At 33.0% G+C, this 21,186-nt stretch overlaps 1 protein-coding gene across 1 annotated transcript in view; it reads left to right on the top strand.

Annotated features, from left to right (window-relative positions):
- The first annotated feature begins 434 nt into the window (after positions 1–434).
- Positions 435–21,186, top strand: part of LOC133189192 (immunoglobulin superfamily member 10-like) — a 222,841-nt gene continuing 202,089 nt past the window's right edge. Inside the window, exons 1-4 of the mRNA XM_061324599.1 lie at positions 435–474; positions 563–811; positions 14,878–15,036; positions 15,325–15,606. Coding sequence (XP_061180583.1) covers positions 435–474; positions 563–811; positions 14,878–15,036; positions 15,325–15,606 — 730 coding nt within the window. The remainder of the gene's footprint in view (positions 475–562; positions 812–14,877; positions 15,037–15,324; positions 15,607–21,186) is intronic.

Here is a 21,186-nt window from a genome sequence, read left to right as displayed (position 1 = left end):
CCATCTTATTTTCAAAAGAAAATAAATAGGTCTAAAATAGGTCTGAAATTGATTAAGTTCAGAGGCCTAATAATAGGAACTCTATATTGTGATGAGTTAAGTTAATTACGACAAATCTAGCTTCGTGGGGCAGAAGGGAGCTAAAATATAAAGTTAACTAAATAATCTATAGGAAATCCTCTTTGCAAATTATTAATAACTGTACGACTGAGTCTGTTTGACGTTCACTAAATCTTTTAAAGTCTGCAATATGTATTTTGATATGCATAGTATAAAAAACTTAAGAACAAATTAAACCTTCCATTTCCTAAATTAATATAGCTTCATCTATGTGCTTTTCCTGCTTTTAGCTCTCTTTCTTTTGTCGACTTTTAAATTCTTTCAGGTATTTTAATTCCTTTCTTGAATTTTTTTAATTAGAGTGACTATTTAAAATGCACACAGTAAGATTACATTGCGATATTCACCAGACAGGTACGCCGAATTTAATGTTTTGGCGATTAAATTCCAATTTTTCTTTGATAAGAAAAATTAAAATGAAAAGAAGTTTGTTTTATTTTAGGACAAAAAGTTTATATATCAGCAGAGTTTTCAAATGGGAGGCTGATATTCAAATGGACCAATGTTTCGACAATTCGTAATGAGATAATCATTACTAAGGATTCTCAATCCAGTCTATGGATGTCGGTTTATGATGACCAGTATACAGTGGAGGATGTTATGCAATATAAGTCTGTAACGATTAGGGTACGGGAATATAAGAGCGCAAACCCTGCCAAAGGTCATAATGACTACAAGAAGACTTACAACGGTAAGTATAATTTAATAGGAGACTTTAAAAAAAATCAAATATTGGTTTTTGTTTTTTTTTCAAAAGAGACTTTGTATCTGAAAGGTTTTATAAAGATACGATTTAATGCCATAAAGGACAACGTTTCCACATAAACCAAAATAAGAGTTCCCAATTGAATATACTTGTCAATGTAAACCACTGCATGTATGAATTTTTAGTAGTTGCACCTGATTTTTCTCCCCAAATTTTTATCACTTGTAGTGAGCCAATATAACACTGGCTAACATTCAACAAATACATTTATTTCATCTTCGCAGTACAGTTAAGTCTACAAAAAGGAGCGGGGCCTAATTTATAGGGTAAATGTTAATTATGACATCGTACAAATCTTCAAATTCTATTTACTTTAAAAAGAAATAAATGCGGGTTTAAACTGTACTAAGTAATAATTCAACCAAATTAAACTTTATCATAATGCGCTGTTTAATCGTTAGTAAAATCCCATTTAGCACGGTATAAACAAATCTCTGATCGCCATGCACTTGCGGATATGGCCTCATTTTGTAAATTTTGATGTATTTTGTATGCAGTGAAAGGCAGAATAAGTGTTATTTTCAAACTGATAAAATGTATTTTATACAAACTATGGACTTACGTTTTAAAATATATGAAATAATTTAGTTTTCTTAAACTACAAACTTATTATCCTTTAAAAGCCTTAAATCTTATAAGGAAAGAATTGAGCAAAACATCAGTAAATGGTGTTTTTTCCTCCCTGACTAAACGGCCAAATCTTGTTTTTTTCTTTTTCATTTTTTAAATTTTGTTTCAAATTTCTATTTTGATATGACTGCTTCACTATATGTGAAAATAAGACAAATTGAAATTTTAGATGTATATCTCTTAAAACGTAAGAAAAATAGAAAAATTCGGATATGGAATAGCCAATATCTATTTGAGCTAAATTATTTATCTAAATTTGGTAGTATCTTCTGATAGACCTTATATGGTGAAATCTTTTCTATGCCAAAAAAAGCATTTAATCTTTTAAAATGGAAAAAGGTATCAAATGACTGGCAACGGTAATTTTTTTTAATTCTTCATTCAAGAAAAAAAGATTATAACCTTCATCTGACCTTGCTCCTAAAATAAAACTATCAAATTTATTCTTATTGATACATTTGCTTAGTGATATTGTCTTTTTGAATGTGTATAAATATCATTAATTTTTAATAAAATAATAAGAGAAAATCCCTCTATAAATAAAATTATACTATTTGCAGATATTTAAGACGCAATTAACTTGAGTACAATGTTTTTTTTAATGATTTACTCATATTTTTTGCGCATATCCTAATTTAATTTGAAAGATAATGAAAGTGTCTTTATTATTTATTCTAGTGCATGGGCATAGACTCAAATGATCATTGCAAGCTTTTACACATAAACACTTGAAAAAATATTAAGCTATTTGAAAAGTGCTACGATTCTAGTGAAATCTCGAAAACGAATTAAGTATTTGCATGTATATTGTAGTTGACCAGCAACAAATTCACCATGTAGACATAAAATATGATTATAACTAAGCAAAAATACAATCTATAAAGAATAGCAGCATTTTCCTCATATATTGATGGGTTTTTTAACATATTTTAAAACTAAATTTTGAAATCTAACTTGGTTATGCCCATGCACAACTGAAAATTATGAATGACCTCAATATTTCAAGTATAACTGAAATAAATCGCTGTATCCAAGGACCGTTTTAAAAAAGCCTTGTAATCTTGCAAACAACTTTGTAAGACAGCTGTTGTTTTTTGAATACATGTGACTTAATACTTAAGGTGAAGCCATACTCGTTTGATATCGTATTGCAAACCCAAATTACTACTGTCATGCACAGTCCTTACTTTTCCCATTAGATGTTTTTAAGATTTCAATGTAATATTCTTACCAAAATTATTTAAAAAGGCTGATTTAAAAGTATTTGTGAAAAACTGGCTTGGTGTTTTAGAATTCTGCAGAGATGCATGTTATTGGTACCCCGATAATGACGTTTGGATATGTGTAAATATGCTTTAATGTCTTGTTAAGCTGATGTTATGTTTTAAACCTTGATTTTTGTGAAAAGTTAAGGAAAATGGATAAAAAAATTTAATATTAAAGAGATGGTATCATTATTATTATTGTTTCATACTTAGAAATGTCAATATTTAAACAAGAGGCCCATGGGCCACAACGCTCACCCGAGTAACTTTGGCATTGCTGTTTTTCACCCGATTCCCCCCCCCCCCTGTAATACCTATTGTGGCGCCGCCCTTTCCCACGGGTCATGATTTTATGAATAATTTAGAATCTACGCTACTCCAGGATGCTTCCACTTAAGTTTCAGCTTTTCTGGCCCAGTGGTTCATGAGAAGAAGATTTTTAACGATTTTTTCTTACAAAATCCTAACAAACAAAGATACATAGCGGGTTCCAGTAAATGTTCAACCAAGCCTCTATCTTTACTCCTCACTAAGATATTAACAGTGGTGAAGGAGAAACTTCAAGAGTACTGTGCAACAATATATTCGAGAAGTGGTGTAAATCAGATGTGGATACTTAAAAATTCCAAGGAACTTTTGGAATATTTGAAATCACAAGATTTTACCAAAATCAACAGCTTAAAAACTTACGACTTTTCAACTTTATACACAACCATTCCCCACGATAAATTAAAGTCCAGGCTTTTTGATATCATTGACAGCTGCCTTTTCAATAAAAATGGAACTCGTAAATATACTTACCTTGTCATTGGTCATTTGCAAAATTATTTTGTCCAAAAACATTCTGATTGTACACACAAGTACTCTGAAGTTGACATTAAAAAGATGCTTGAGTTTCTGATTGACAATATCTATGTGGTTTTTGGAGACCAGGTCTTCCAACAATCTATTGGAATTCCTATGGGTACCAATTGCGCCCCGTTATTAGCAGACATTTTTTTGTATTCATATGAAGCAGAATTTGTCCAAAATCTTGTACGTGAAAAGAAGAAAACACTTGCTGTGACATTCAACTCGACATTTAGATATATCGACGACGTATTGTCAATTAACAATGGCTATTTTCATTCTTATGTCGATACGATATATCCTGGTGAACTTGAGATAAAAGATACCACAGAGTCTGACACATCTGTTTCATATTTGGATATTTTACTTGAAAAAGACGTTAATGTTAATCTAACAACCAAGCTTTATGATAAACGTGATGACTTTAACTTTTCAATCGTCAACTTCCCTTACTTATGCAGCAATATACCTTCATCACCTGCATACGGAGTATATATTATGTATAATTAACATATATATCTCTCAGTTGATTCGATACGCAAGAGCATGCTCTACGTATGTAGAATTTCTAAAACGAGGTAAATTATTGACAAATAAGTTGATGAAACAAGAATATCAGCTGTCTCGTTTAAATTCATCATTTCGTAAGTTCTATGGTCGATACAATGACCTTGTCAGCAAATACAATTTATCATTGAGTCAAATGCTGACTGACGTTTTTCATACTAATTGTTAGGCCATTATTTACATACTGAATTGTCGACGGATTTTTCCGTTATTTCCCGATCATGACAAGGAGCACACGGCGGGTGTGACCGGTCGGCAGGGGATGCTCACTCCTCCATGGCACCTGATCCCACCTCTGATGTTTGGAGGTCCGTGTTTGCTCTGCTCCTATTTTGTATTGTATAATGGACTTTTGAGCTTGAATACTGTTCGTTATCTCCATATATTCCTATATATTTCAAAAAATAATAAAAAATAATAATAATGCCTATAGCTTTCATCTTAATTCATTCTGCTCTTTTCATTCAACTCTGAACATGAACTATGATACATGTCTTCTAGGTGTTTCGAAAGATGGCTGTTTCCTGTTGTTTCTACCTGTGATGTTTGTAAATTATCTTTATGGTCGATTTTTCCAATAGGAAATATCTAATCTATCTCATAAACCTAACCGACATTCTAATTTTCTGTTGACATTACAGGAACACCTGCACCCAGGATACATACTAGAGGAGCAAGTTATAATTTGACTTAATGGAATTACAGTACGTCTAGCAATTTTTATATGAGTTACAGCTTTTATAGAGTTACCCTTCTTTTCAATAAAAGAACTCCCTTCTCGTTTAAAGGTGACGAAAATGGTACTGTCTTAGTAGGTTTGTTTACCGTATTCTTCTGTGGACAACCTTTTGCGAAGTGTTCTAGATCATTGCAGTGGAAACATCTACTATTGCTGGGTGATGGGCATCTACTACTCACAAGTTTCTTTGTCGAGATGTTTGTCGACTGATGTTGCATTTTCTCTTGATGCCGTAGTAATGAAAAAAATGCTATCTTTGATATCACCCATCTGCTTCAAATGTTCATTCCACTGGGTAAACATTTTCTACTTTTCCTCATGTTAGAAGACTTTGGTTGTTTTGATCTTCTACCTTTGACAGAGGATATCTCATCTTCACTTGAAATTGCATGGTCTGAAGAAGCATATATTTCACGAACCTTTTTTAGGCTTGTCATAGATACTCTGATGATTGAACTGGAAGCTTTTGATTTTATTTATAACTTGATCTTCGGAATCTAAGTTTAGATTCACGACATACTGATCTGTTTCCTTAGTAACACATCCCTGACAAATTCTTTTCACTGCTTGTTGGGACATGTACTCTTCTGGCAACTCTGGAAATAAACGTAAAGACAACCGCATAACTCTATCTGCCAAGTCTTCAATAGATTCTTCAGCTTGCCAATTGTACTTGTGCTGTGTCCGGCAGTGGTACTTCTCTAAATCTTTTCTCCAACTTATTTCCTGAAAATCAATGGCTTTATTTCTGGCAACGATTGAAGCATAAATTGCTTTACCTTTAATGCACCGACATAAATAATCCTTTGCGATTTCTGGTGTCAAGAGCTTTACTTGGTAATACCTCATGAATATGTGTTTAAATCAAAGCCAGTTATCCTCGCCATCATACTTCAGTTCCTTGGGAGGGTTATCATCTATTTGCGGATGATTCTGTCCTTCTCTGTTTCTTTGGAATGGCACAGGTTGGTTTGCCATTGGAGCAAGTTGGTGTACAGCTGGTTTTTGACCTTGATTGTTAGGTTGTTTGTTGTTATTTATTTGAGTATGAGGTAATTGATTACCAATTGGTGACTGCTCATTATCACCTGCATTCTGTTGTATTAAATTGCCAAGGTTTTGATGCACTTGATTATCTGGATTTTGTTGTACTACAATACCAGAGTTTTGTTATGTTTGACTACCTGGATTTTGTTGCCATGGGTAGTCATAACATGGAAACTGACCTATTTGCTGAATGTTAGGTTGGGCCTCCACAAACGGCATCCAACCAAATTGCATCCATTGATTGGCATACACTTGTGACAGAGGTGACATAAATGGAGATTACTGCTGCTTCACTGCCTGATATGGTATAAGGTACTGTTGGAACATACCTTGCTGAGGACTTTGTGGAGTCGCACTGGGTAGAGTATACTGATATGGCATAATCCCACCTTGACCGGAATGAGTTAATGCTGATTGACCCGGGAATAAAGATCTGTGAATAGGGTGACCTATAATAGGATGACCCTGCATATACATGTGACTTTGAATGTTCTTGTCTATATATTGACTCTGCATCGGTTGACCTAACAAAGGGTCGCCCGGTGGCGCAGTGGTTAGAGCGTCTGCTCTAGAGTCGCGGAGTAAGGAGTTGATCCTTACGTCGCGGGTTCGAATCCCACTGTGGGACGTGGAGACTGGTCCTTCGGTTTGGACTGTATAAACCGAGGTCCCGTGTCTCAGTAGGTGCTGACACGAAAAAGATCCCTCACTGCTCAATGGCCGTAAGTGCCGAGTATAGGACAAAATTTGCAGCTCTCCACCGGCAAGTGGTGGCGTCTCCATATGAGTGAAAAATTCTCGAGAGTGACGTTAAACAATATACAAACAAACAAAACCTAACAAAGGTTGACCTAACATAGGTTGATCTTGCGTTAAGTGAGTAGACATTGGTTGAGCAAATATAGATTGACCTTGGGTCATATGAGTTGACATTGGTTGACCTGACATAGTTTGACTGTATATTGACATTGGTTGACCTGACATGGTTTGACTATATATTGAATGACCTTGCATAGGCAGCTATGTCATAGACAAATCTTGCAAACGTTGAGCTGGTACAGACTGACCTGATGAAAGTTAACCTAGTATCAACTCACCATACAATTACCCGTAAAAATTCTTACCACATGATAAATTAACAAATACACTAGGGTGGATTGTTACAAGGTGACCAGTTGGTTTATTTGAGACAGGCTTACCTTTGTTCTTCTGGATAGCCCCTTTTGATTGATCAAATTGAAAGCCAATGAGCTTGGCTTCTTCAAGGTCTCGTATTTCTAACTTTACCCCTGATACAGGCTTAATCTCTTTCTTAACACCCAACTTTTCCTTTGCAATGTCATGTTTAGTATTTGTTACAAATAAGTTGTTTTGTTTGTTATGTGTGTTTAGCTGGTGTTGATTTAATTTCATTTGTTTCATTTTCAACATAACCATCATCACTTTTTTTATATACCAAATTTGAAATTGGTTCAAATTCTATTATTTCTGACAATACAATTCTTTGTTCTTGTTTTGAAAAAAATTATTGTGACCAAATTTTCAGGTGTGATGTTACCATTAACAACTTTGATGTATTGAGCTGATGCTTCACCCACTGATGGCTATGTTTTCAATTCTTTAACATTTGCAAAATTGATTTTAACCTTTTCTATTTTTCTCCATTGCCAGTAGCCATTTTGAATACACAAATTCCACATTCTAATTTTAAAAAATCCTTTTCAATTAATCAACAATATGTTACTGTCATAAATAACAATGCCATATTGTCGACTATAATTCTTCAAGTGCCACTTTGCTGTGTGGAAAAAGCAGTCCGGTCTTGAAGACAATGCAAAATGAATTTATTTTTTATTTCGTTTAAAATTGTTGTAGAACCCTTGAGATAACAATCAATTTTCACAAAATTAGATCTTGAAACCTGCTCAAAATTCTACAATGACTACATGTGCGCACTAATTTTGAACTAACTTTCAAGTTATTATCAGTCAACGAGCGTTTAGTTCAGTAACTGGAGACGCCAATATAGACAAAATACACTTATTACTTACTTCAATATCTATTTCTATTATATACAATTAGTAATTACAATAATAAACTAGGTTCTGAAGTTCTGCAGTTCTGCACGAGATGGCGGGAAGATCTAACAATAGAATGGGGAAAGCCCTTCATTAAATCGTACGAATGTTCACTCCTTTTACTACATTACTCCAGTTTCTGTAAAGCAAAAAGCTCCTTTACATTTTACAAAAGAAAAATACTATACGCTGATAAATTTTAAAGTAAAGAGTTTGCAAAGCTTGCACAGATCAAGGGCATGAACTTTCTTTGTATTTTGATTTTTCATATTTGTTAAATATGTTGCCAAAATTGTAAATATTTCTGTCTTGTCAACATGTATGTCAGTAAAGAATATTATTTATATTCAGAAAATACCACAAAACAATGTTTATTCATATACAAAATATCGATGTAAGGGTAAAGGGTCGAGGTCACATTTGTGGTGATATGAACTTTACTATAAATTGACTAAAATAAATGATATAAAGGTTTTATATATCAAATCGTAATGAAGAAAAAGTGTGTTGAACAGTTATTCACTACTAAACACGGATTTATAGTTTTTTTTAGGCATATTGAAAAAATTACGCACTTTGAAAAAAATTTTAAAGTGCGTTAAAATTGGAACAAAATTAAGGCACTTCGAAAAAAAAATTGGGACGAAATCAACGCACTTTGAGAATATTTTTTTCAAAGTGCGTCAAGAGTGTACATCATTTTTTTTTTACCATGGAGACACTTAACGCACTTTGAAAAAAAAAATAAAATTTAAGATCTAGATTTTAGTTATAGACAGAATTATTTTGTTATATTTCTTTCGAACAAGTGGTAAAACTACCTCTTAGAGAACGAGGAAAGGACAATTCGGAAGTTTCTCAGCCCGATTTTTTTTATCTTTCCTTCTCAAATATATGTATATATGTATAAACATAACTGCTATGACATTGACATACTTTCAATAAATTTGAGTTAATGAGATATGAAAAAAATGAGATAAGCTTTCCTGAAAAAAAAATAAAGTACCCTATTCTCTTGAAGAAGAAAGGCTCAGGAGCTGATCTAAGCAACAGTAGTCGACTGACTATACTTTGGTCAAAGTAGCTTTACAAAATCAAATAAATACAAAGAAAACCCTTGTATAAAATGCATTAAGGATATTTTCGTACCTCTTAATGCAATCAAATAACAGTTAAAAGACCATCAATATTTAATTTTTAATGAGCATACAAACTTGGACCGATTTTGTCGCATTTCTCGTACATCTAAAGGTCATATTTGAAAAAAAAGGAATAAATACAGTAAAAAGTATAGGGAAGTCCTGAGTACAATGAATTTTAGTTCTTTTAAAAATAAAGTCCAGTAATGTTCATTTTCATAAAAATCAAATAATTTATGACGCTTTTGCTAAACTGTCGTCAGATGTCTATCTGTTACCAAATCTGATAATCTCTCTTTAAACATAATACACACATTTGTCCTTTCATTATTTTTTAAAGACCTATTTCCCTTCTATAACATTTACGAGAACCTTTGGGAACAAGAATCCCTAAAAATTGTCTAACCACTATATCTCAGGTCCGGAAGTGACTTCATCACCAAAAATTATCAAAGCAGTTTCAAATAATTATTTATCATACCTTAAATTTGCAAAAATTTTGACCAAGCCTTGTTCATTTTTTTTTTCAAAAGTCGTTCATGTGGTCGATTTTAAAGCACTATGAAAAGAAATACATATTTTAAGTGCGTTTATTTGGTCCAAAATTTAACTCATTATAATTTTTTTTTCAAAGTGCGTAATTTTTAAAGTGCGTTGTAACATACCCAGAATTCCTTTGTAAGTAAACAAGCAAATATTATATGAATCATACATTAATAGCATTTTGAGAAAAGTTGTTTTATAAGTAAAAAAAAAATGCAAGTATTGCTAACTGAACTTAACGACCCTAGGCAATTTTGTTGATATGACGTAAAGAATTAATTATGTACATACATGTATAACGTCTACATAGAAAAGAAACTAATAGAGTTTCCTTTCACTAGAGTTCTTATCCTATTAATCCCTTATCAGAATTTAAATACGAACAAGTGGGTTCTACTACATCAAACTCTGTCCCCAATTCTTCGTTTTCTGGACCAAAACATCCCAAGTGGTGATTATTTTGCTCTTCAAGGGGACAGTGTTTCTAAAGGAACACTCTATCCTACCTTCGAATTTCAAATAATGAGTTTCATCTCCCAGCATGTGTCTTTTCGTGTAGATGATTACACCTTTGTTATACTGCAAGCAGCCGAGCCCTTAAATCGCATCTACGTTAATGTCTGCGACCAAAGATGTTTATAAATGATTTTCTTCCCAAATTTAGATTTTATAAGTGCCAAAAAAATTTTAAAGTACTGCCTGTACTTGACAAAATATTTAAATCCGTTTCAGACAACACTATCTCCCAATTGTGGTTTATCACATCAAATATTTCTTTGTGATAGAAGAGGAGCAGTTGAATCTGTATGTCCTAATGCTGAAATCGACACCCCCTTAAGAGCTCCTAAGACATACATGCCTGGCTCTATAACTTTTCTCTGGATTCCAACACATTCTTTCTTAACTGGTCTCTTGTTTCGCGAAGGTTATTTTTTTTGCGGTAACTTCTTTTTGTAACCTTTTCCATTGGTCCTCTAGGTGGTCCAGAACACTCCTTTCCAAGACTTTCTTTTTCTAGGAATTCTGCAGCCTAAAATTTCTTTAGAAGTGCCACGGTTTTCCACAGTTGAAGCATTTCTTAGTAGTTGTATCAGTTGAATTCCGATTTAACTTTCATGACGAATACAAAGCAAGCTAGCCCATTTTGGTTGAACTTTCTAAAGCTGTCCATGTTTTATTTTGTCAACATCTTTTTTGAAGACTCAGAAGCATATGTTTCATGGATTGCATTACTTCTTCCAGAGTATACGAGTTGGTTTCAATTGACAGTTATCCACCACCTAGATCCAGATCAGAAGCATCATGTGCATCATATGGGGTGCAGTTTCTGTTGCTTTTTTTTTGGTATGCCTTTCTTTAAGTTGAGCTCTGTAAAATTTCGTTTGATTTACAGGAGAGAAAGGCTCCTCCAAAGATTTTGACAATTCTTGGAAGTTCATCTGTAACCTATCTGGTAGATGTCCAAGCACACATTGGGATTGACCTCGTAGGAGTACCGACAAATACATTCCCTTCTCCTATTCTGATCACTTCATAGACGAAGCACAGGCATTAAAATGGGACCTGTAGTCTAACCATGAGGTTGACTTTGTTCTGTCATATGTAGCAGGTTTTAATTTGCTTAATTTATTAGCCCTTCTTCCTGCACCTTCTTTAAAACCATCCCTCTGGAATTGTCCTTCCTTGCTTTTCCGCAATGCATGTAATATTACTTGTATCATTAAGTGGTGTTACAGGATATATGCCAAATATCCTACTAAATTGCCTTTCCTTTCACCCGAGGCGCAGAAGTGGGCTTGAAAAAAATTATTCTCAATGAAATATGAAATTTTATCAATGTATTGTATTAGCTTCTACGAGACTGTTGCCTCCTCTCCCCAACAAATAGTTCTCATAGCCATAGGTTATGCTAGGCCTAGTCACTTTCAACAATGTTTTCTTGTATAATACTATAAGCATTTACCTTATCCAAAATCTATAACAAGCACTTTTGCCGTACGCAAATAATGAGTAGGCCTAAGGATCTAAGATTCTTTTTTTTAAACTTGTAATATAACTTCCGGTCAAAATTTTGTATGCATCTTGAAGAGATTGTCATATATATGCTACAAATTATTTGCTCTCGGCCTGTCAACGTCATATGGGCGACGTCATTAATACTCAAGCGTCAATGTAGTTAGAGATAATAAAACTAGATGAAATCCCGTGCAAACATTCAAATCATTTATGACCTCGATGTGGAAAATATTTAGAATATCCAGAAAAGATAGTGAGGAAATTAGGAATTGTATTTCAAAAAAAAAAAAAAAAAAAAAAAAAAAAAAAAAAAAATCAAAAGCATTATCCAGGTAATTTTTTTTTCTTCAACATTTCCTCTTAATTCTTATTGAATTAACAGGCAGGTGTAAAGTTCACAGAAGAAACAAAAGATACTTTAAAAAAATATATGAATGGAAAAAAACAAATAAATAAAAGCATAAATACATTACATAAATGAATAAACAAATAAATAAATAAACAAACAAATAAATAAATAAACTGTTTACAATAACATAGCCTTTTTAAAAATCTTTTCATCATATTTGTGATCCACACCCATAATTTAACTCTAAAGCATTTAGATTAGGATTGGCTCACTGGTCAGTTTCAGTGCCATGGTAACCTTGTTATGCAATTTTCCTGCTGGGCAGCGCGTTGCATAGTATAGTGGTTTGTAGCTTATCTAGGCCAAAATTTGAATTCTGGAAAACAGGATATGCGCGTTTTCTTGTTGCCGATTCGAAAGAAAAGACTTTGCATCATATAAGCTACAAAAAAGCGCTGAATTATTAACTCTGATTGGTGAGTATAATTCCTTTATCATAGACTTAAAAAGATCATGTTTTAAAATGACTTTTTCTACTAGCAGTACATGATTGTATTTTTGTATGCATATGTGTAGCAAAGACAAAGCGTATTGGTATTTGAATTGGATACTTACTATATATACACAACAAATTTATGTGTTATGTTAATCATCATATAAAATGATTATCAAAAAATGAAATTGCTTTGCAGCTAGATGTCTGTTCCATCAACATGTTCAACATATTTGAATTTCATTCAAATTGCCACATTCAAAAGACCCGCCTTTGATGAAGGCAAATTTGTGTACCTACGTAATATTACTCTTCAACAATATTATTGTTATGGTGATTAATCTAATTCTTTTCATTAATGCAAATGGGGAAAGTACTTGTGCTTTTTTTATTTAAAATGTATAATTCTGGTATATTTTCATCTTCTAAAGATATATATATCATGTAGACCGATGATTAAAAACCATTTTCTCTATATGTACAGGCTGCGCTTTACATAACATGCAAGAGCTTCTTTCCGAAGACAAGCTACTTCTGAGCTTTTTCAGTGTGTGTGATTCTCAATAATGGATCCGCCGCTCTGTTGAACCTATAGTGAACAGATGTAAATACATGCTTTTTGCAAAATTGTTAATAAACAGTGACCTAAATGAAGGCCTGTTTATTCTTTCAGAAGAAAGGATTTCCGTGATTCTGTTCTTTTAAAATTCGGTGTATGGATTGGATAATGTTTTCTTCCTTTCAAAAAAAACCTCGTGGGTTAAAACAAAATAAGTCAAACTTGTACCGGGAATTGAACTTAAATGTGATTTACATATTGAATATGGGTTTGTATTAGAATAGAAAAATAAATTCATTTATTTGAATTTTTTTGTTTCATTCTTTGAAAGTTATAATTAATTAATTATGAAACATATTAAACATGTTAAAAGCACTTCAAGTTAAAAAATTATACCATCGAAAACCCAAGTAACATTTCAGGGGAAAAAAAATTGCAATGTTTGGCTTAAATGTTTTTAAAACGTTTTAAAAACCATACAAAAAACCAAAATAAAACATTTTTGAAAATATAATGTTTCATTTTAAGAAAATGATCTGATAACATTTGCTGAAACATTTTACAAAATGTTTTTAAAAAGTTTTAAAAAAACCATAAAAATCACGTGATTAAAACATATTCGAAAAATGTTTTTGTAAGCTTTTAAGAAAATGTTCTGATAACATTTGCTGAAATATTTTGTTAAAATGTTTTAAAAACGTTTTAAAAAACATACAAAATCACGTGATTAAAAATTTTTGAAAATGTTTTCCTAACATTTTGAAAATGTTTTTGTGCTAGCTGGGTATTTATAACTGTGTGATGTGTGATTTGAATATGTCTGATCGAATCATTTCTCCATCGATAGTGTACGCATCCTCATCAAAGCGTAAACCATGTGTTAGCCCCAGCACTGTAGATAAACAGGACACGCAATAATAGTCTGCAAGGAGCACAGTGTCGAAAAGAGTTCAAATTTGATATATACATTAATGTGATAATGAAAACAATCATATGGACTCTACAACCAAGATATTTTTTCCGAATATCCGCAGAATTTCAAACTTTTCAAACTTGTATGGACTCTACAACCAAGATATTTTTTCCGAATATCCGCAGAATTTCAAACTTTTCAAACTTGTCTCAATTGTTCTTTTAATCAAATAGGTTTTTTTTTTTTTAAAAAATGATAAATTATTCAAATAAAAGAAATCTTTCATTAAAATACAACGTCTTCTAGACTATTTAAATCTTTATCGGTTGCCATGGTAATCATTGAAACTTTGGCATTATAACTGCTGCTCCTTTTGAAACATATATGTGACAATCTCTTCAAAATACATACAAATAACCCATGTTGAAATGTATAAAGAAGTAAAGATGTGTTTTTGATATAATTAGTTTTTTGAAAGATATTTTTTGAAAATGTGAAAGCGGAATATTTCCTTCATTATTATAGTAAACTATATAGGGTTCAATAAAATGTGTACTTTCATGAAGATATTTCATTGTACTTATGACATGCATTGCAAAGTTAATCTATAACACTGTGCTTTATCTAAACTCTTTCTCTTTCATTTTTTTGTTTCAGTCAGTAAAGTTGAATCAAAGTTGGGAGAATCAAGAAACATGTCGTGGGCAATTGAACATTTTCCGCGAACTGGAGTTTACTTTATATTTCATGAATATAACGGTTCAGTGTCAATAATTATACGGATAACTTATTATAAAATCTTAGCAACTGACAGGCATGTATACCACACCCGACCTTTGAATTCTACAAACATACTGATTGAGGTGAAAAATATAACAGTGGAAGATGCTGGATATTACGTAGGGGGTCAAATAAAGGCAGAAGCTTTGTCAGGAGAAGGTGGAGTCGTTCTCATTGTTTCTGGTAAACCTGTTTATAATTCTTTTTTTAAGAATTAGAAATCATGGTATATAAGTTATGTTATCTTTCTTCGATTTGTAATTAGTAATGTTAACCCTGGGCAAGTTTTTTTTTTATCTGTTTATAAAGTAGTGTGTGATTCTAATTTCAAATACTATGCACAACGGTTTAAGATTTTGGTTAAAAACATAAATGACTTGAAATACGCGATTTTCTTGCAATGAACGTTATAATTAATATAGTACATAATACACTTACAAAAAATCATAAACTTTAAAAGAATATATTCAGGAAAGCCAATGAAACCAATTATAAAAGGAAAACTTAATGTCAAGGCGGGAGACAACGCCTTCTTGAATTGTGAAAGTAAATCTACGTCTGCTCCATACTATTACAAGAAATTTCCACAGTTATCATATTCATGGTTTGTCAACAACACCAAGCTAGAAAGAGAAAATAGAGAGACCTACAGCTTTAATGTCACCAAAGATATTAAATACAACCGATATAGCTGTCAGGCAAAAGAAACTCTTGAATCAGAAAAAAGTGAGGACATTTGGATGAATCCTTTATGTAAGTAAAATGAATAGTTAGCAAAAAAAAGTGATAATTTTTAAAATTACCTGCACGTTATGGTAAAGATTTTTTGATTGATTTATCAATGCTTAACGCCAAGTCAGCAATTTTCAGTCATGTCCCTGTAGTCTTGGTACAGAAGTAAGGCAGTTCGTTGTTAAAGAAATCGGAAATTATTAATAATTGAAAAAAAAGAATTCATGACTACTTTAAAAAAAAACTCAGCGGATGATTTGAGCATTTTTTTTTAAAAAAATACTGGCAAATTTATGGCTTTGAAAACAATTACAATTTTAAAAAGGTATTCGTACTTTTCTAAAACGTTTCTTATGATCAAATCCCAATAAATTTGTAACATGTTCTATATATCTTCTTTGGTATATGTTAATTGCGCTGATTTTTGGTGGCGGACTTATCATTTCATGCCTTTACTCGGTAAAATAACAATTATCGCGACGGGTACCTGTAGAATGAATCTTCATCACTTTTTTAAAGTCTAAAACATCGTTTGAAAAATTGCAATGTAAAAGTTAACATAACAAGACCCATAAATATTTTCAATATATATTTCTGCTTCTGCGTCCAATCAAAGAAATTCCATGAAAACTAACCGCATCAAATGGAAATAATAATAATAACTAGAGTAAAGCTCCGATATCTGACTTCTTCTAGTTTGACAGCAAGTGACGTCAATCAACGAAAAATAAGGTTGACGCTTTCAGTGACTTAATTCACCGCAGAACGTGTGGATAACTGCAAAATATGCAATTTCTGACCATATGACTATATTCAGTTTGCCAGTATGACGGCAATTGTCTACTTTTGATGATCTTACAAGATGATACTTGTTTTTCTAATTAACATTGCTTCAATAATGTATGAAAAAATTAATAGTAATTAAAACATTAAGAAAAACTAACAGCCCCTCTAAATCCCTTATTTTAGGGACCAGTCCCTTTTCGTTGATATCAGATGAACGATCTTGTAATTGCGCAAATTTATTGTTTAATATATCTTAGAAATTTATTAACTGTAAAGAGATATTCTTGAGAAAGTGTTAATAAAATTTAAATTTTTGATATACCTATTTTCGGACCATAGCAAGCTCCGATATGCGACATTTCCTGTAAAATAAAATACCTTTTGCACATTCACACACATAACTCTACAATTTCTGACAATTTAATGTTTCTATGAAGAGACTTTAATGAGAAAATTGGCTGACAAAACAACTTTTTAAAATTAAAATCATAAGATCGACGATATCTCCGGACCGAAAGTAACATCATCAAAACAGAAATAAACGCATTAGTTTCAAGTGATGGAACATCAGTTCTGAAATTTTAATAATATAAGCTGTTTTCAAAAATGGCGTGTACAAATTCGGTAAAAAAAAAAAAACAATAACTAGAGCAAAGCTCCTTGCAAAGCATCGAATTGGTCTTCCGTCCGATTTAAGGATCCATGCCTGTAAGCACAGTCATGGAAGGTAATCCAAACATTATCATGAATAACACTAGACCAAAAATGATGTCAATCTGACAAACATATATTTTATGTTTGAAATCTAAGTTCATATTTGATGACATTCGAGTTTAGCAAGACACAATTTCCTGATAATTTTTATTGTCACTTTCCGGCTCCATGAAAGTAAAAACAGTCTCAGTTTTCTCTAGAATATTCTCAACTGATAGTTCCAGCTATTCAGTTTCATAGAGATGTAGGCAATGCCTTATGTGAATATCTTGTCGCTATATCTGCTTTTTTATCTGTTGTATCATACGACAACTAAGATGGATATGAGACTTTGTGAATTTTTTTCAACACGGTTTGAAACATACACAAGAAATCTGCGGTTGATATTGCAAATACATCCAAAGACAATTCTGCTATCAGTGTATTAATGAAAATGATCTTTTGGAATGTTCAAACAATCACAAGCTACTTCTCCTACTTATGTGGCCAGTGCGTTACCCTAACAAAAAAATGCTATAGTTAACTATAGTTTACTATAGTTAACTATAGTGATAACTTTGACACTATGAAAACTTTGATTTACTATAGCGATAACTTTGACACTTTGATTTACTAAAGTGATAACTATGAAAACTGTGATTTACTATAGTGATCACTATGAAAAATTTGATTTACTATGGTGAGAACTTTGATTTACTATAGTGATAACTATGGCACTATAGTGATCACTTTGAAAACTTTGATTTACTACAGTGATCACTATGACACTATAATGATCACTTTGAAAACTTTGATTTACTATAGTGATCACTTTGACACTTTGATTTACTATAGTTAACTATAGAAAACTATAGTTAACTATTGTATTTTTTGTTAGGGTAAGAACATGATTTAATCTTGGTATGGTGTAATCTTTAAGGTGTGCCAGTTTTGTATTTCCCATAAGGAATTTCAGACCATTAGAAACTTCCCTTGATTAGTCAATGACTTGGAGATATGCAAGGGCAGAAGGTTGATGTTCTGATGCATCAGAGAACACTTGGACGTACATCCAAGCATTGTGCCTGACATTTGAGGAAGATACGATCATTCTAGGAGCTCTATAGTTGTTGACAGAGAGTACAGAACAAAGCCAAATTTGCCATTCTTTAACGTGTTCCTCTCGAAGTCACATCCAAGATGTAGAAGTCCACGACGCAACTGGACCAAACACACTGTTCAGTGTAGATAAAAGACCTCTTTGGATACACAGTTTCTCCGCATGAGAGATTTTACGCGAAAACATATCACTGTTTGTCCCACTGCATTCCTAAATTTGTGTTGAACAGGTAAGTTGCACATGTTTGCACAGTGTTTCAGTTTTTTATGTCACTTCCTAGGTCATCTACAGCGAATGGTTTCATCACATTTACACTTTGTTTGAAAAGATTTTATGAAGATGAATACTTCCTTCTTCATAACCATCACTGTTTCAGCTTCATTGGGAAGGGAGGTAATACCATCATCAACGTATTAATAGTTGTAAACAAATTTACGAACATCACTTTCAATGAGAACTGATGCTTTATAAAGTTCATAAGTTGTCATAGCTGGAGATGGTGTGTTTCCAATATCGTGAGATTTCATACAATATGTATCAATTCTTCTGAAAGTCATTACCTTTATACTAGCAGAACCTGAAATAATCATGTTGTTTTTCATGAACACGGAGTGCATAAGATATCTGCTGAATGTTACCACTAATCACTATTCCAATCTCACGAAAACGCATGAGGATTCCAACAAAGTTGTTTGATAAGTCTGGTCAAGACATTTACACAATGTTCAACGAAATATTCTCGTACACAGCAGATGAATCGAAAAACTCTTCGAATTTGATTTGGTTTTTAAAATTGTACACTCAAAAAAGAGAGGTAAATACCAGGCATCACAAAAGTATATTGCACGGTGAAACTTCGGCTGCCCCACTTGATAAGACTTTCAACATGAATGCAAAAAATGTTTTGAAAAATCTCTGTTATGAAGTTTTCACTGTAGACTTGTGTTGAAGATCAGAACACGTTAGCAAGCCTGTGAATAATAGTTAAGCATCGATGGCTTAGAATCTTTAAAAGGGAGAGGTGCAGATCCATAACCTTCGCCATCTTTATGAAATTCTTCATCCACGAGAGTGAGAAATTTCCAGTCATCAACAAAAGTCCAATCTTGTTGTCAAATGGTGTTAGAATATGTTATCGTCATTTGCCTTGACATTGATGTTGTTCAGTCACTATGGAAATCTTTTGAGGCTTTTGCAGTGAACTTATTTTAAGTAACGACATTCATTCAGTGTATGTCCAGTGTTGAGCATTTGAAAATGAGTTGGCAGTGTTCGTGGCGAAATTTCTGCTTAACGACGCAGCTAGGTTAAGGACGCCCATGAAATATACGCCTTATATATTCAGAGAAAATGAATACAATTTTATTTTTTAACAGCATTAGTTTTGATTAATGAGCGGTGTGGTGTTTGCACTTGTATATATCGGGTCCCTGCTGAGTTTGGCCAAAGCGACATCGCTTGCATCAGCTGTCACGTGACAGGTTTAAAATTAGAATATATATGTATTATTACAAAGATCGTAAAAGTTCAACGATATACGGATATCTTTCCACTATAGAATTTATTCTGTTTTGTTTAAGACAAATTTCTTAACATGAAAAGTGCTGGGAGCAACTTCCTCATGCTCGGGAATTGTGTAAAATTTAGCCGTCTTTCTATAAACTTCAGACATAGATGTAATACGCCTTGGAATTATGTTACATTAAGAAATAAATGAACAATGCACAACCAGCTCCCAGCACTTTTCATAATAGTTGGAATAATAGCTACACATGTTTAAAAATTAAGAATTTATAGTGAAGCGGATATCGTTGACCTTTTGATATTTTCTAGGGGCTGGACCCCTCATTCTAGCACATTACTGTACAAATGTGCTCCCTACGGCTATATATAAGGTCTACACATTATCAATTTAGTTTGACAGCCAAATGTGGATTAACATATTTCAGAATATGCATTTTTTAGTCCAGTTTAGCTTGTTTCGTATTTATTTATATTTTTACAAGCTACGATAATAGCTTGATCCACGCCTCAAGTACAGAGAAACTGCGTATCAAACTAAGAAAAAACGTCATCTCAGTTAGTACAGCGAGATCAAGCTGGATTTCATTCTACATACTCAAAGTGCTATTTTGGCAAGATAAGTTGCACATTCATTTATCTTTATAATATTTATGAGAAACGGAAGTATTTTAGTGCGTTTTAAAAAGAACATATAGTATTTATTCATCGAGATTCATTTGAATTGTTTTATCGTGACGTCATAATAGCTTTCCCGAACATCTGCATAGGTTGACGTAGATATGAGAGTCCTTAACCTAGCTGCGGAGAAGTGACATTACACTGTAACAGTTGTTCTAGCTTTGCTGTATGAAACCTGTGGGTTTGTGGACTATTGACAGATAAGTCCTGGGTCATCACGCTTATTACATATTTCACGGATGGAATTGACGGAGAGTGAAAATAGGGAATGGTGGAGATAATGGTAGCTTGCTAACTATCGGAAGAACTCCATAGAAGAGATGAAGTAGCTGAGAAGAAGTGTACCCAGTGGATTAGCCATTTAAGCTTCAACAATTAATGTAAAAAAGTCCACTTGATCACACCGTTTACGGTAGCTCAGTCGGTAGAGCGCTCGCTCCGTGATAAGGAGGTCGTGAGTTTGAATCTCGGCCGCGACTGACCTAAGTCGATAAAAAACGGGTAGCAACTGTTCCATCGCCATGCTCTCTAAACTGTGAAGTGAACGTTGCAGGTCCTACGGATGAGACCTTAAAAACCGAGGCCCCGTGTCACGGCAGGCGTTGGCACGATAAGGATTTCTCACTGCTCAATGGCCCTGAGAGCGAAGTAAAGGTCAAAATTTGAAGCACTTCACCAGATTTTGGTGACGTCTCTATATGAGTGAAAAATTCTCAAATGGCGCGTAAAACAACATACAATCTATCAACAATCCATTTGATCATATAAGTTAGCATGATCTCAGTTAGTGACGTTTGGAA

Source organism: Saccostrea echinata, unplaced genomic scaffold (assembly GCF_033153115.1).
Source record: "Saccostrea echinata isolate AGI-Se365-2 ecotype Australia unplaced genomic scaffold, CSIRO_AGI_Sech_v1 ptg000017l, whole genome shotgun sequence".
In the NCBI taxonomy this organism is placed as follows: domain Eukaryota; kingdom Metazoa; phylum Mollusca; class Bivalvia; order Ostreida; family Ostreidae; genus Saccostrea; species Saccostrea echinata.
This window is presented reverse-complemented; position numbering and strand designations above follow the sequence as displayed.